This window comes from Oncorhynchus clarkii, chromosome 30 (assembly GCF_045791955.1).
Source record: "Oncorhynchus clarkii lewisi isolate Uvic-CL-2024 chromosome 30, UVic_Ocla_1.0, whole genome shotgun sequence".
Lineage (NCBI taxonomy): Eukaryota > Metazoa > Chordata > Actinopteri > Salmoniformes > Salmonidae > Oncorhynchus > Oncorhynchus clarkii.
The window spans coordinates 42,271,953-42,289,763 of NC_092176.1; the positions used below are offsets into that span (position 1 = coordinate 42,271,953).

Sequence of the window (17,811 nt, forward strand, 5' to 3'; positions counted from 1 at the left end):
TCAGTTACCTTGGGAACAGGAACAATGGTGAACATTCAGCTAGCGTTCAGCATGTTATTTACACAACTACACCCCCCCCCTACAGTAACGCCATCGGCCCGTTGGTGGCGCTGTGGATGATCTATGACCAAGGCGGGGTGATGCAGGACGCCGCCACCCCCATCTGGTTGCTGTTCTACGGGGGAGTTGGCATCTGCTGCGGCCTCTGGGTTTGGGGGCGCCGGGTGATCCAGACCATGGGCAAGGACCTCACCCCCATCACACCTTCCAGGTGAGAGAGGAGTGGGGAGGGGGTGGGGAAGGGAGGGAGGGAGGGAGGGCTCAATGATCCAGACCATGGGCAAGGACCTCACCCCATCACACCTTCCAGGTGAGAGAGAGGAGGGAGGGCTGCATGTGACTGACTGGGAGGATGGGTAGGTGGGATGACAGACACGCGTATAGGTAACAGCCAAAATAAAGTAAATGACGGATACAAGGTGCATTCAGAAAGTATTCAGACCCCTTAATTTTTTCCACATTTTGTTACGTTACAGCTTTGTTCTAAAAATGGATTAAAAATATATATATCATCAATATATATCACACAGTGACAAAGCAAAAACAGTTTTATTGAAATTCTTGCAAATGTATTAAAAATCAGAAATACCTTATTTACATAAATATTCAGAACCTTTGCTATGAGACTCTTAATTGAGCTCAGGTGCATCCTGTTTCCATTGATCATCCTTGAGATGTTTCTACAACTTTGAGTGGAGTCCACCTGTGGTAAATTCAATTGATTGGACATGATTTGGAAAGGCACACACCTGTCTATGTAAGGTCCCACAATTGATAGTGCATGTGAGAGCAAAATCCAAGCCATGAGGTTGAAGGAATTGTCCTTAGAGCCCCGAGACAGGATTGTGTCGAGGCACAGATCTGGGGAAGGGTGCCAAAACATTTTTCAGCATTAAAGGTCCGCAAGAACACAGTGGCCTCCATCATTCTTAAATGGGAGAAGTTTGGAACCACCAAGATTCTTCCTAGAATCTGGCATAGTTTGGCCCGGCCAAACTGAGCAATCGAGGGTGAAAAGCCTTGGTCAGGAATGTGACCAAAAACCCGATGATCACTCGGAATGAGCTCCATAGCTCCTCTGTGGAGATGGGAGAACCTTCCAGAAGGACAACAATCTCTGCAGCACTCCACCAATCAGGGCTTTATGGTAGAGTGGCCAGATGGAAGCCACTCCTCAGTAAAAAGGTACGACAGCCCGCTTGGAGTTTGCCAAAAGGCATCTAAAGGACTCAGACCATGAGAAACATTATTCTCTGGTCTGATGAAACCAAGATTGAACTCTTTGGCCTGAATGCCAAGCATCACGTCTGGAGGAAACCTCGCACCATCTCTACGGTGAAGCATGGTGGTGGCAGCATCATGCTGTGGGGATGTTTTTCAGGAACTGGGAGACTAGTTAGGATCGAGGGAAAGATTAATGGAGAAAAGTACAAGAGAGATCCTTGATGAAAACCTGCTCCAGAGCACTCAGAACCTCAGCCTGGGGGTTCACCTTCCAACAGGACAAAGACCCAAAGCACACAGCCAAGACAATGCAGGAGTGGCTTTGGGGCAAGTCTCTGAATGTCCATGAGTGGCCCAGCCAGAGCCTGGACATGAACCTGATCGAACATCTCTGGACAGACCTGGAAATAGCTGTGCAGCGACGCTCCTCATCCAACCCGACTGAGTTTGAGAGGATCTGCAGAGAAGAATGGGAGAAACTTCCCAAATAAATGTGTGTCAAGCTTGTATCGTCATACCCAAGAAGACTGTAATCGCTGCCAAAGGTGCTTCAACAAAGTACTGAGTAAATGTTCTCAATACTAATGTAAATGTGATATTTCAGTAATTTCTTTTAATAGAAATTTGCCCAAAAATTCTTTACATATGTTTCTGCTTTGTCATTATGGGGTGTTGTGATGTCATTATGGGGTGTTGTGATGTCATTATGGGGTATTGTGATGTCATTATGGGGTATTGTGATGTCATTATGGGGGATTGTGATGTCATTATGGGGTATTGTGATGTCATTATGGGGTAATGATTGATGCGGAACAACCATATACATTTTAGAATACGCCTTTAATGTAACAAAATGTGTTTTCTACCAACATCAACAAATCACCAAATTATGGAGTTTCTCGTGGAAGAATGGTGTCTCATCCCTCCAATAGAGTTGCAGACACCTGTGGAATCTGTGCCCAAAGCTCATTGAAGTTGTTGGGTCGTAGTGGCCCATCACCCTATTAAGACACTTTATGGTGAGGTTTCCTTTATATTGGCAGTTACCTGTATGTAGCCTATATGAAATCCCAGATATGTCAATGCATACACATACTGGCATAGTGGACTTGGTGTTTCAGATTGATAGACTCATGCATGTAGAGTGGAATGCACAAACAAACTCATAGACTTCTTCTTCATACACTTTGTCTGACTGCTTGTCTGACTGCCTGTCTGACTGCCTGTCTGACTGCTTGCCTGTCTGACTGCCTGTCTGACTGCTTGTCTGACTGCTTGTCTGACTGCCTGCCTGCCTGTCTGACTGCCTGCCTGTCTGCCTGCCTGTCTGACTGCCTGTCTGACTGCCTGTCTGACTGCCTGTCTGACTGCTTGCCTGACTGCCTGTCTGACTGCTTGCCTGTCTGACTGCCTGTCTGACTGCTTGCCTGTCTGACTGCCTGTCTGACTGCCTGTCTGACTGCTTGCCTGTCTGTCTGACTGCCTGTCTGACTGCTTGCCTGTCTGACTGCCTGTCTGTCTGCCTGTCTGACTGCCTGTCTGACTGCCTGTCTGACTGCTTGCCTGTCTGACTGAATATCTGTCTGACTGCTTGCCTGTCTGACTGCTTGCCTGTCTGACTGCCTGTCTGACTGACTGCCTGTCTGACTGCCTGTCTGCCTGCCTGCCTGTCTGACTGCCTGCCTGCCTGTCTGACTGCCTGCCTGTCTGACTGCCTGCCTGTCTGACTGCCTGCCTGTCTGACTGACTGTCTGACTGCCTGTCTGACTGCCTGCCTGTCTGTCTGACTGCCTGTCTGACTGCTTGTCTGACTGCCTGCCTGTCTGACTGACTGACTGCCTGTCTGACTGTCTGACTGCCTGCCTGTCTGACTGCCTGTCTGCCTGTCTGACTGCCTGTCTGACTGCTTGCCTGTCTGACTGACTATCTGTCTGACTGCTTGCCTGTCTGACTGCTTGCCTGTCTGACTGACTATCTGTCTGACTGCTTGCCTGTCTGACTGCTTGCCTGTCTGACTGCCTGCCTGTCTGACTGCCTGCCTGTCTGACTGCCTGCCTGTCTGACTGCCTGCCTGTCTGACTGACTGTCTGTCTGACTGCCTGTCTGACTGCCTGCCTGTCTGTCTGACTGCCTGTCTGACTGCTTGTCTGACTGCCTGCCTGTCTGACTGACTGCCTGTCTGACTGCCTGCCTGTCTGACTGCCTGCCTGTCTGACTGCCTGCCTGTCTGACTGTCTGACTGCCTGTCTGACTGCCTGATGAGTCTGCGTGAACCCTTTGTCTTCTGAACTGAACCACTCAAACACCGCTGTAGAACCACTGCTAGGAACCTAGTCCTCAACCCTTCTCTACTCTATTGTCCTGATCCTCACTATAGAACCCCTCTACTCTAGAACCCTCTGGAATCTAGATCATGGATGGGCAACTTTGATGGGGGGGGTTTGGGGCCACAGAGGAAATGAAACTCATCGTGGTAGGCCGCAGTGGCTCGTGTACCCACATCCTATTTAACATGATAACTGAGGATCAATGGGCCCCGTCCTGGTTGGTAATTGGACCGTGATTACTACAAGTTTAGATAGCTGTCTGCTAGACTCATTCACCAATCTAAAGCATTTTATCTGACATGGACTGATTGAGTGACTGCTGATGCACAACCAAATGACCAAATTGCACCTTGTGTATTTCTATTATTCTAACTTTGAACAGTAAGTTGAGACTGAGTTCCCTAGTCGGGGGGGGGGGGGGGGGGGGGGGGGGGGATTGGTCTGCCTACAAAAAGGGGGCGTTGCCCATCCCTGTTCTACATCCTCAATAGAACCCTACTGAGGGGATTGATCCTAGTTCTGCTTCTTAGAACCTTGAGACTGCACTATTCCCCCTCACCATTCTTAGAACCCTACCCACCTCACTAGAACGCTGCTTTTTAGAACCCTACTCACCTCACTAGAACGCTGCTTTTTAGAACCCTACCCACCTCACTAGAACGCTGCTTTTTAGAACCCTACCCACCACACTAGAACGCTGCTTTTTAGAACCCTACCCACCACACTAGAACGCTGCTTTTTAGAACCCTACCCACCTCACTAGAACGCTGCTTTTTAGAACCCTACCCACCTCACTAGAACGCTGCTTTTTAGAACCCTACCCACCACACTAGAACACTGCTTTTTAGAACCCTACCCACCTCACTAGAACGCTGCTTTTTAGAACCCTACCCACCTCACTAGAACGCTGCTTTTTAGAACCCTACCCACCTCACTAGAACGCTGCTTTTTAGAACCCTACCCACCTCTCTAGAACGCTGCTTTTTAGAACCCTACCCACCTCACTAGAACGCTGCTTTTTAGAACCCTACCCACCACACTAGAACGCTGCTTTTTAGAACCCTACCCACCACACTAGAACGCTGCTTTTTAGAACCCTACCCACCTCACTAGAACGCTGCTTTTTAGAACCCTACCCACCTCACTAGAACCTGCTTCAGGATTCTCTGTAGTCGTCAGTAAACAAGTGTGTCTCTTCCTTGTCAACCCAGCAGAGCAGGGCTCATGTTAACCTCACTTTGACCCACAGACGGACACACATGGATCCATCTAGTAGAGGGAGGCCAAACTGATCCAACCCTTTGTGTAAATCCCTGAAAGAACAGAGAGCTCAGCAGCCTTAGTCCTCCATCTCTCTTTCTCTTCCTGTCTCGCTTGCTCCCTCGCCATCTCCCTTTCTCGCTCTCCGTCTCCTTTCTCTCTCTCTGTCTCCCCTCTCTCTCTCTCTCTCTCTCTAACCTCCCTGCCCCCCTATATCTCTCTCTTCTTTTCTCCTCACTAATTAGTAGAGTATAGAATGTGCCCTGGTCCTCGCAGATCAAACAGGATGGGGTGGCCTGGCAAGAACATCACAGAGCTGCAGGAAGTGGGCCAATGGTGTTGCATTCTGGGAAAGGGAACACCGCAGTGGGAGTCTGGCCTCTAGTCCGCCGAGGGATGCCAGCCAGACTTTATTTTTCTTTATCCCTTGCAATCACTACCCCCTCTTTTTCTCGCTCGCTCTCTCCCTCTATCGCTCTTATTTCTGTCTGCTTCTCTTCTCTTCACTTTTGCACAATGAGTTCATTCTCCCTCTCCCCTCTCTAGTCATCTCTCTCTCCCCTCTAGCCATCTCTCTCTCCCCTCTCTAGCCATCTCTCTCTCCCCTCTCTAGCCATCTCTCTCCCCTCTCTAGCCATCTCTCTCTCCCCTCTCTAGCCATCTCTCTCTCCCTTCCCTAGCCATCTCTCTCTCCCCTCTAGCCATCTCTCTCTCCCCTCTAGCCATCTCTCTCTCCCCTCTAGCCATCTCTCTCTCCCCTCTAGCCATCTCTCTCTCCCCTCTCTAGCCATCTCTCTCTCCCCTCTCTAGCCATCTCTCTCTCCCCTCTCTAGCCATCTCTCTCTCCCCTCTCTAGCCCTCTCTCTCTCCCCTCTCTAGCCATCTCTCTCTCCCCTCTCTAGCCATCTCTCTCTCCCCTCTAGCCATCTCTCTCTCCCCTCTAGCCATCTCTCTCTCCTCTCTAGCCATCTCTCTCCCCTCTCTAGGCATCTCTCTCCCCCCTCTAGCCATCTCTCTCTCCCCCCTCTAGCCATCTCTCTCTACCTCTAGCCATCTCCCCCCCACTCTCTCTCCCCTCTAGCCATCTCTCCCTTACCCTCTCTCCCCTCTAGCCATCTCTCCCCCCCTCTCTCTCCCCTCTCTAGCCATCTCTCTCTCCCCTCTCTAGCCATCTCTCTCTCCCCTCTCTAGCCATCTCTCTCTCCCCTCTCTAGCCATCTCTCGCTCTCGCTCTCTCGCTCTTTATTTCACTAGGCAAGTCAGTTATGAACAAATTATCTTTCACAAAGACTGCCTGTTCTCTGTTGCCATCTCTCCTTGTGTCCTTCCTTCCCCCTCTCCTCCTTTCCTGTTCTCACACCCGTCTGCCTCCATCAGCCGCCAGCCTGTCTGCTGGGGATAAAGGACAATTAGCTGTGGTTCTCTATCGCTCTAAAGACTCTCCTTCCTCTAGTGGCCATTACCATGCATCTTCCTGTCTCCTCTCTTTTGGAGGGGGGGGGGGGGGGGTGTGTGTGCTTTGATGTGTGTGTTTTTTGGTGTGTGTGTTAAATTTGTTTAAGCAGTGAGTCAGTCGTTTGAGCACCTAGTGTGTCGTCTTCGCCCTCCCCCCCCGTGTCCCCCCCATACAGACACACTTACGTGCTATATCCAGTCTATCAGGACCCCCCCCACACACACACACACACACACTCATGTTACATGTTCTGTGCGTGTCACATGACTCCCTGAAGTGGAAGTTGTAATTGTAAGGTTGTTGTTAAAAGGTTAAAGGTTATGTTATGGTGTGCTGAAAGATTACTGCTTTTTGAAGGCGTTTCTAAAAAAATCTGTTTTCTATTTCGGTTTTGAATATCATTATTTACATTAAATGCATAATGAAATGTATCTTTATAATGGAAATTCCACAGCCAAAAATAGTGAACATTCAGTTACCAGAACATTGAAAATGTTCCATTGTCTCTGTCAGGTCCACATTGGGTAGACATCAATAGAGAAATAGGAAATTACAATGAAATAGTATTTCAGTTGTGTATATTACTTAGTTTTTATGTCATGACTTTATTAATGTTCATTCCTTAAAGTCATCATCTCTGCTCAGGCAATATCAGCCAGTCAGATCATCTAGGTTATCTCTGTGCTCTCCTTAAAGTCATCATCTCTGCTCAGGCAGTGCCAGCCAGATCATCTAGGTTATCTCTGTGCTCTCCTTAAAGTTATCATCTCTGCTCAGGCAGTATCAGCCAGCCAGATCATCTAGGTTATCTCTGTGCTCTCCTTAAAGTCATCATCTCTGCTCAGGCAATGCCAGCCAGATCATCTAGGTTATCTCTGTGCTCTCCTTAAAGTCATCATCTCTGCTCAGGCAGTATCTGCCAGCCAGATCATCTAGGTTATCTCTGTGCTCTCCTTAAAGTCATAATTTTTGCTCAGGCAGTATCGGCCAGCATTGAAACCCATCGATACCCATTGGACAGATTTTGGTGAGAGTGAAAGCTTCTTCTCAGATCCCTCTCTGTCAGAGACTGAAAAACTAGCGCAATGGATTATGGTCATTGTAGTTAATTACCACGTTTCTGCACTGAACTAGGTTGAATATTTGCTTAATGAAAACTCCAACTCCCTTCAGCCCAGCATCCCACGTAGATTTTGACTTGATTTCTGTCGTGAATAATTTTATTTCCTTCTAAAGAAACCGCGCGTTTGGCTCACACAAAAAAAAACTGAACTAAATTAAATTCAAGTAACGGAATCGACGTCAGTTAATCACTCAGCAATAGTCACTGTGTCTGTCATATGTGAACGCCTGTCTGTCTGTCATATGTGAAAGCCTGTCTGTCTTATGTGAAAGCCTGTCTGTCTGTCTGTCTGTCTGTCTGTCTGTCTGTCTGTCTGTCTGTCTGTCTTATGTGAAAGCCTGTCTGTCTTATGTGAAAGCCTGTCTGTCATATGTGAAAGCCTGTCTGTCTGTCATATGTGAAAGCCTGTCTGTCTGTCTGTCTGTCTGTCTGTCTGTCTGTCTGTCTGTCTGTCTTATGTGAAAGCCTGTCTGTCATATGTGAAAGCCTGTCTGTCTGTCTGTCTGTCTTATGTGAAAGCCTGTGTGTGTGCTTCTGTGTGTGACTTGTGTGAAAGCCTGTCTGTGTGTGCGTCTGACTGTGTGTGTGAGCGAGTGAGGGAGATATGACTTCTGTGAAGGCCTGTGAGTGTGTGTGTGTGCTTCCGTGTGTGACTTGTGTGAAAGCCTGTCTGTGTGTGTGTGTGTGTGAGCGAGTGAGGGGGATATGACTTCTGTGAAGGCCTGTGTGCGTGAGTGCCTGTGAAGGCCTCCTGTGTGTTTTTGATTCTGTAGAAAGGCAGGACACTGACGGTTAAGGATGTCTCTCTACCCCCCTCTCTCCTCTTCACAGTGGATTCACTATAGAGCTGGCTTCAGCGCTCACTGTTGTGTTTGCTTCCAATATCGGAATCCCAGTCAGTACCACACACTGCAAGGTACGACCCAGGCTGGTGGACCGCCTACCAGCCACATCTCACCCTTACACTCACATGGCATGTTGGTGTGGTGTGGATTGTATTTCACCTTTTATTTCACCAGGTAGGCCACAGTTGAGAACATGTTCTCATTTACAACTGCGACCTGGCAGGTGTATAGGTGTGGTGTGTAGGTGTGGTGTATAGGTGTGGTGTGTTTGTTCCCACAGGTGTGCTGTTTGCTGAACGTCTCAAAAGGCTGGGCTGCCTCGCTCCTGCAATCTTACAACTCCTCCTTGTCTCACTTCTCTTCTCTGTGTTTTTGTACCCCTCCATCTCTCTCTCTCTCTCTCTCTTTTTATCTCTGTCTCTCTCTCTCTCCCTCTCTCTCTCTCTCTTTTTCTCTCTGTCTCTGTCTCTCTCTCTCTGTCTCTCTCTCTCTCTCTCTGTCTCTCTCGGTCTCTCTCTCTCTCTCTCTCTCTCTCCCTCTATTCCATCTATTCAGTGGTTTTTGCGTTGAAGTAATGAGTGCTCTGTCAGTGCTTGTTGCTTCTAATGTGGGCATCCCAATAAGCTCCACCCACTGCAAGGTATTGGCGTGCTGGTTGGTTAGTGAAGCCGTGTAGCTCCTCCCATCAGCTTCACTAGACTGAATCTGAGCCAATCACAACTCTCTGAGTTGCAGCTTTGACCCCTTGTGCACTTTTCCTCCAGCTGTGATTGGTTAAGGTCTGAGGGCTCCAATGAGATTACTTAATTCTTACCATCACACACAACGCATGGCAGAAGTTGCGAATATCCATCCATGTAATAGTTAGCAGAGTTCACTCACCTACCTGATATTGACATGTTTTAAATCATCCCAAGGTGTCTGAAACAACATTGTGTAGCTCAGTGGGATTGTGTTAAGTAATGACGTTACCTAATGCAACATTTTAGTGAAATCTTAGTTCCTGAATGAATGAAACGCGCCAGGCCCGCCTCAGGCAGACCAATCATAACACCACTCCTCTCATTTAATTAGCCACTCCAGTCTTGTGTTATTCAGTGGTGACTCGGGATTGTGTCCCAAATGGTATCCTATCCCCTATATAGTGCACTACATTTAACCAGGGGCCCCAGAAGGCTCTATGAAGGGAATAGGGTGCCATTTGGAACATATTGAGAAAAGAGTGTAGTTGCACACTCTAGCCAGCAGATCCAACTCACTTCCTGACTGCCGCGCTAGGGTCAAACGGACTTCCTGACTGCCCCGCTAGGGTCAAACGGACTTCCTGACTACCCTGCTAGGGTCAAACGGACTTCCTGACTGCCGCGCTAGGGTCAAACGGACTTCCTGACTGCCGCGCTAGGGTCAAACGGACTTCCTGACTGCCCCGCTAGGGTCAAACGGACTTCCTGACTGCCGCGCTGGGGTCAAACGGACTTCCTGACTGCCGCGCTGGGGTCAAACGGACTTCCTGACTGCCGCGCTGGGGTCAAACGGACTTCCTGACTGCCGCGCTGGGGTCAAACGGACTTCCTGACTGCCGCGCTGGGGTCAAACGGACTTCCTGACTGCCCCGCTGGGGTCAAACGGACTTCCTGACTGCCGCGCTGGGGTCAAACAGACTTCCTGACTGCCGCGCTGGGGTCAAACGGACTTCCTGACTGCCCCGCTGGGGTCAAACGGACTTCCTGACTGCCCCGCTGGGGTCAAACGGACTTCCTGACTGCCGCGCTGGGGTCAAACGGACTTCCTGACTGCCGCGCTGGGGTCAAACGGACTTCCTGACTGCCGCGCTAGGGTCAAACGGACTTCCTGACTACCCTGCTAGGGTCAAACGGACTTCCTGACTGCCGCGCTGGGGTCAAACGGACTTCCTGACTGCCCCGCTGGGGTCAAACGGACTTCCTGACTGCCCCGCTGGGGTCAAACGGACTTCCTTTGTAGATGAAGACCCTGAGGAGAAGACGGCACGAGATATGGCTCAGGGAAAACGTACGTTAATCCAGGGATGAGGTTTGATCTCCAAATGACCTCATTATCCCAACTGTTACTAGTGCAACTGTACGCATACGGGTCGCATCTGCTGGCTACTGTACACGCTAGAGCTCTGACTCAACTGTTTTATTGAGCAATATTTCAGCAACGGACTTGGCCAAGTCAGGCCATTCCTTTAGGTACATATGTCATCAGCTGGGGGAAAATGCTCAAGAAACAAAACTGTATTTTCAATTGATTTAAAAAAATAATAAAAAAAGCTAAATTCACTAAAATCAACCTGATGCTAAACCATTTCTCCTGATTTCTCTCCTCCACTCCCTTGGTAGCAGTAGGCCTTAACTCTCTTTAACATGCTAATAGCTAGCTATGTCTGTCGTATGATTGTGATGTCCGTATTGTCTCTCTGGTGATTGGTTGATTTGTTAAGACCACTGACCAATTAATCAGAGGTTGCTCTCGTCTAAACTCACGATCGGGGTCATATTCATTAGGGCACACCGTAGGAAAAAAAACAAAAACATTTTGCAACGGAAATGGAAAACTAGCTTTTCTTATTGCACAAATCCAATAAGTATAATTTTTGTTTTGTTCTGTTTGCATCCTAATGACTACGACCCTGATGTCACCAAGGTGGCCTCTACCAATACCTGTGTAGTGTGTGAGTATAGAAAAGATTGCAGGTTTTGGGGGGGGGGGGGGGACCATTCAGTTTGAACCCAGTTCAATAACGAGAAATTCCCTACTTCCGTTATTAAACTAATACAGGTCTGAGATGACTCCCTAACCCCTGTTAAAAATAACTGCTATGATGATGTGCAGTGACTAGTTCGCTGCTCAATTCCCGTCAGCGTCATATAATATCCGCGTTTCAGACCGACTACAGTGCCGGTCGTCTACCAGATCTCAACGCCTGGATAAGGGGTTTAACATATCAGCTTACCATATCATATGATACAGCCATTCGATGCCAGACTGTGCAGTTGATGACATCATGCAACCATTGGTTAATGGTCGTAGTGTGGCTGCAAATGTAATCTGTCTGGAACGCGCCCATTCTCACAACGCTGAGTTAGCTAGATTCCGACTAAGTTGCTCACGGCCACACAGATTCTCTGGTTGCTTTTACCGAGGCAGCCAAATTCTGTTCATCAGATCAGATATATATTTTTTTTTTTCAATAATTGGGAAAAGGATTGGAATTGGGCTGTGAAACATGGGCAGTCCCTCCTGACCCAGTCCAGATTTAGACTGCTACACACACACACACACACACACACAACCGATTTAGACTGCCACTCTTTGCGTCACAGGGCTGCTACCTCGGGTTACACTGGTCGTATAAGACCAGTCCTCTCTGCTCTCAGTACCTCCCCATAGAGGGCCAAACACACACACACACACACACACACTCTGTCCCGCCCTTCCGCCACACATATGGAGCATGCTTGGATGTGTCACTGTACATGTAAATCACATAATCCAGCACACTAATTCCACTGGGAATTACAGACCTCGAGTTGTTTTTATTGTAAGTTTGATCATAAAGTATTTCATGTAAATATGTGAGATCAGAAATGTGCTGTTGTGGAAACCTGAACATTGCATAAGTATGCACTGAAGGAAACATGCACAATCACACACACATTCAGCTATTTATTGATTTGGGTTGAGTCCATTTTGGGTGGATTCTATTTTGGGTGGATTCTATTTTGGGTGGATTCCATTTTGGGTGGATTCCATTTTGGGTGGATTCTATTTTGGGTGGATTCTATTTTGGGTGGATTCTATTTTGGGTGGATTCCATTTTGGGTGGATTCCATTTTGGGTGGATTCCATTTTGGGTGGATCCCATTTTGGGTGGATCCCATTTTGGGTGGATCCCATTTTGGGTGGATCCCATTTTGGGTGGATTCCATTTTGGGTGGATTCCATTTTGGGTGGATTCCATTTTGGGTGGATTCCATTTTGGGTGGATTCCATTTTGGGTGGATCCCATTTTGGGTGGATTCCATTTTGGGTGGATCCCATTTTGGGTGGATCCCATTTTGGGTGGATTCCATTTTGGGTGGATTCCATTTTGGGTGGATTCCATTTTGGGTGGATTCCATTTTGGGTGGATTCCATTTTGGGTGGATTCCATTTTGGGTGGATTCCATTTTGGGTGGATCCCATTTTGGGTGGATCCCATTTTGGGTGGATTCCATTTTGGGTGGATTCCATTTTGGGTGGATTCCATTTTGGGTGGATTCCATTTTGGGTGGATCCCATTTTGGGTGGATCCCATTTTGGGTGGATCCCATTTTGGGGTGGTGAAATCAGAAACTAAAATGGGTAACTTCAGTCTTCAACAGACTGATATGAAGAAACCTACAAATAGAAGTGGTAAAATCAACTGTCACTACTAACCTAGGAGATTTCACGTTAGTGGTCTGTCACCAACCAACACTGGTGCTTTTAGGCTCGCAGCAGGCTTTTGTTCTATCCCTGCATTAACTAACACACCTGACTCTCAGGTCAGGTCTTGAGCAGTTAGTTGTTCAGGGCTGCACAGTCTTCTCCTGGACCAGGTTTGGTGGACCAGGACCACTGGCTGAACTCATATAAATATATATATATGTAATACATTCTGTGCTGCCGTTAATTTTGTTCTCCCCCCTCCCCCCTCCATGGTGACCAGGTGGGCTCGGTGGTAGCGGTTGGCTGGATCCGCTCCAAGAAGGCGGTTGATTGGCGGTTGTTCCGTAACATCTTCCTGGCGTGGTTCGTCACGGTGCCAGTGGCGGGGCTGTTCAGCGCCGCGGTCATGGCCCTGTTCGTCTACGGCATCCTCCCTTACGTCTGAGGAAGCGAGGAGAGAGGGAGAAAAGACGAGATGGAGGGAGAGGGGATGGTAAAGAAAGAGGAGATGCAACGAATGGGGCGGTTAATTAAACTGTCTAGAGGGGAGAAGGAAAGAGTTAGATTACACGCCTGGGTTCTGGTCCTGAAGAGGGTTAGATCACACGCTGCCTGGGTTCTGGTCCTGAAGAGGGTTAGATCACACGCTGCCTGGGTTCTGGTCCTGAAGAGGGTTAGATCACACGCTGCCTGGGTTCTGGTCCTGAAGAGGGTTAGATCACACGCTGCCTGGGTTCTGGTCCTGAAGAGGGTTAGATCACACGCTGCCTGGGTTCTGGTCCTGAAGAGGGTTAGATCACACGCTGCCTGGGTTCTGGTCCTGAAGAGGGTTAGATCACACGCTGCCTGGGTTCTGGTCCTGAAGAGGGTTAAGATCACACGCTGCCTGGGTTCTAGTCCTGAAGAGGGTTAAGATCACACGCTGCCTGGGTTCTAGTCCTGAAGAGGGTTAAGATCACACGCTGCCTGGGTTCTAGTCCTGAAGAGGGTTAGATCACATGGGTTCTGGTCAAGAGACTTGTTGACTTCTATGCTGAAGAAATCTTGTTTTTATTTTTTTATTTTTTTGCATAAAAAAAACTAATATGTTCAATCTTATAAAACAACCTGCTGTACAGATGCATATTACGGACAGTCGCGTTGAGACACTAGGATTCTACTGTTTTACTGGCAATAATATGAAAAGACAAATGCAGTCAACACAATGTTTCGGTCATCACTAGTTAACACAGTTAAAACCATATTTTATCTTTATATATATATATATATATATATATATATTTTTTTTTTTTTCATTGCGTTAATAGCGGCTGCCTGCAGTAGGAGACAACAGTGTAGTCGGTTCAGTAGCTATCCTTAATGCCCAAAATATATATATTTTCTACAATATGCTTTAGCTTTAAAACAAAAGATGTGTGTTATTCAACCAAACCACTCTGACCCTTCATGGCCTACCTATACCTTTTACCGCCCTTACATGCTAAACAGGAAGGTAGGTCTTGTTGCCACGGCGACCATAAAACCCTCCCAGGGTGCTGGGATTGCAAAACATTTCTGTTTTTTCCAAATGTGCAGTAACAGTCTAAACTTTGGACACGCCTACTAATTCAAGGGTTTTTCTTTATTTTTATTATTTTCTACATTGTAGAATAATAGTGGAGACATCAAAACTATGAAATAACACATATGGAATCATGTAGTAACCAGAAAAGTGTTAAACAAATCAAAATGTATTTGAGATTCTTCAAAGTAGCCACCCTTTGCCTAGATGACAGCATTGCACACTCTTGGCATTCTCTCAACCAGCTTCACCTGGAATGCTTTTCCAACAGTCTTGAAGGAGTTCCCACATATGCTGAGTACTTTCTTCACTCTGCAGTCCAACTCATCCCAAACCATCTCAATTGGGTTTAGGTCGGGTGATTTTGGAGGCCAGGTCATCTGATGCAGTACTCATCACTCTCCATATTAGTGAAATAGCCCTTGCACAGCCTGGAGGTGTGTTGGATCATTGTCCTGTTGGGGAAAAAAATGATAGTCCCACTAAACACAAACCAGATGGGATGGTGTATCTCTGCAGAATGCTGTGGTAGCCATGCTGGTTAAATGTGCCTTGAATTCTAAATAAATCACAGACAGTGTCACCAGCAAAGCACCATCACACCTCCTCCTCCTTGCTTCCCAGTGGGAACCACACATGCTGATATCATCCGTTCACCTACTCTGCTTCTCACAAAGACACGGCGGTTGGGACCAAAAATCTCACATTTGGACTCATCAGACTAAAGGACAGATTTCCACCAGTCTAATGTCCATTGCTCACGTTTCGAAGCCCAAACAAGTCTCTCCTTATTGGTGTCCTTTAGTAGTGGTTTCTTTGCAACAATTTATCCATGAAGGCCTGATTCACGCAGTCTCCTCTGAACAGTTGATGTTGAGATGTGTCTGTTACTTGAACTCTGTGAAGCATTTATTTGGGCTGCAATTTCTGAGGCTGGTAACTAATGAACTTATCCTCTGCAGCAGAGGTAACTCTGGGTCTTCCTTTCCTGTGGCGGTCCTCATGAGAGCCAGTTTCATCATAGCGCTTGATGGTCTTTGCGATTGCACTTGAAGAAACTTTAAAAGTTCTTGACATTTTCTGTATTGACTGACCTTCATGTCTTAAAGTAATGATAGACTGTCGTTTCTGTTTGCATATTTGAGCTGTTCTTGCCATAATATGGACTTGGCCTTTTACCAAATAGGTTTATCTTCTGTATACCACTCCTACCTTGTCACAACACAACTGATTGGCTCAAACACATTAAGAAGGAAAGAAATTTCACAAATTATCTTTTAACAAGGCACACCAGTTAATTGAAATGTATTCCAGGTGACTACCTCATGAAGCTGGTTGAGAGAATGCCAAGCGTGCAAAGCTGTCATCAAGGCAAAGGGTGGCTAGAATCTCAAATATAAAATATATTTTGATTTGTTTAACACTTTTCTGGTTACTACATGATTCCATAATGTGTTATTTCATAGTTTTGATGTCTTCACTATTATTCTACAATGTAGGAAATAGTCAAAATAAAGAAAAACCCTTGAATGAGTAGGTGTATCCAAACTTTTGACAGGTACTGTATACAGTATACATTTTTTGTTGTATTTTATTAGGATCCCTACAAGATATTGCTGAAGCATCAGCTACTCTTCCTGGGCTCCACGTGAAACATGACATCATACAGAACATTCATTGACAAGAACAGATGTTACCATAGAAACCAGTTACCAGAAGATGGCCCAGTTGAACTGTGTTCTGTGTGTTTGTTTTAAAGATGGATACCCAGTTTTTTTTAATGTGTTTATATTGTCATTTGTACTGTAAACTATCATGGGGTTTTGCATATTTTAGATTTGTATTTTGTCTTTTATGAATACTTTTTGTTTTCACTCTGGGTGAGGTATAGAATACACCCGTTATTCTGTCTGACCGTTTCATTTATTATTTCACATTTTAACTGAGCACATGGGGGGGGGGGCTTTCTCATTTTGTTAATTTCTGAATAATATTTTACCAAAGATCCTGAGGAATCCCTTTTTTTTTAATCAGTTTCTGAACCATCACTTAAAAAAAAAAAAAAAACGATTTGACTATTTGCAGCAGTTTAACAAAACAACTGTTTCCTTCCTGTAGTGAACTGGATATTCTCTTGTGTTCCAAGTACAGTATTAGAGGTTGTGTGTGTGTGTGTGTGTGTGTGTGTGTGTGTGGTAGGACAGCTCAACAGGGTGCGTTACACCAAGCCAAAGTAAGCTGCCATACTTGCTGTCATAGCAACATGCCAATATCACACAGACACGTCAAAGTGTAGCAGCAGCCAAAATACTGACATACACACACACACACACACATACACACACACACATACACACACACACACACACACCGCCTTTATAAGCCCCCATACCAGCTAGTCACCTGTATTCAGACTACACACACACACTTCGCCTTTATAAGCCCCTATACCAGTTAGTCACCTGTATTCAGACTACACACACACACACACACACCGCCTTTATAAGCCCCTATACCAGTTAGTCACCTGTATTCAGACTACACACACACACACCGCCTTTATAAGCCCCTATACCAGCTATTCACCTGTATTCAGACTACACACACACACACACACACCACCCAGCAGTATGTTCAGGCCCACTGGTGTGGTCTGTTGTATATCCCAGCCCTCTGAGACAATACTGGAGGATGTATTTACTGTTAATATATGGATCAGGGTGACTGTCTGTTTGTTCTACGTTTCCTGTTTGTTCAAGTGAAATAACCTAAACTAGCAGGCGTAAAAAACAGACACCTTGAGCAGAGTCCCCACAGTTTTGTTTTCTCTCCAGGGGAAACAGAAGTTAAGTAGAAAAATCCAGTATCCGGTGACCAGTGTTCGAACCAGCTCAACAGTATAGTAGTCACACACCATCTCTGTCTAGACTCTAGATTGACCCCCCCCTCTCCCTATAGATGCAACCCCAAGGGGGGGGGGGGGGTTGGTCAGACATCATGTCATTGTGAGAGAAAGGATCATATCAGTGATGTCCCTTCCCCCCCTTTTTTCTGTCTTTGTCCCTGTCCCAAATGGTACCCTTAGTTACCTATATAGTGCACTACCCCATAGGACTCAAGTTAAACGTAGTGTACTATGTAGGGAATAGGGTGCCATTAGTCTTCCTCTGTTGTAGCTTCAGACCGTTGTTTTAAGGAAGACCCAACAGAACAGGTTATGAGATTCAACACCCCCCACCCCCCTCCCCCCCCCACCCCACCCCAGGCATCTGGGTAGCCATGTTGTTAACAAAGAGAATTTGATGATGTCATTGTGCTAGGGTAAGGTTCTATGGGAGAGGGGCAGAACTGTTATATCCTGGCAGTGTAGGAGCTGATATCAGTAGTATTATTAGGGGGGATGATGGGGATAATATCAGTAGTGTTATTGGGGGGATGATATCAGTAGTGTTATTGGGGGGGGGGGGGTATCAATAGTGTTATTGGGGGGGATGATATCAGTAGTGTTATTGGGGGGGGGT

General features: G+C 46.7%; 1 protein-coding gene across 5 annotated transcripts in view; it reads left to right on the top strand.

The window, feature by feature from the left end:
- LOC139389357 (sodium-dependent phosphate transporter 2-like) overlaps positions 1-17,390 on the top strand; it is a 97,609-nt gene extending 80,219 nt beyond the window's left edge. For 4 of the 5 annotated variants that reach the window (XM_071136046.1, XM_071136047.1, XM_071136049.1 and 1 more), the window contains exons 9-11: positions 86-271; positions 8,282-8,366; positions 13,010-14,317. In XM_071136046.1, the coding sequence (XP_070992147.1) occupies positions 86-271; positions 8,282-8,366; positions 13,010-13,174 (436 nt within the window). In that variant the 3' untranslated portion in view covers positions 13,175-14,317. Of the gene's footprint in view, positions 1-85; positions 272-8,281; positions 8,367-13,009; positions 14,318-15,888 lie in introns of those variants that run through there. The other variant, XM_071136051.1, reaches the window with a different exon arrangement.
- Positions 17,391-17,811: the final 421 nt, after the last annotated feature.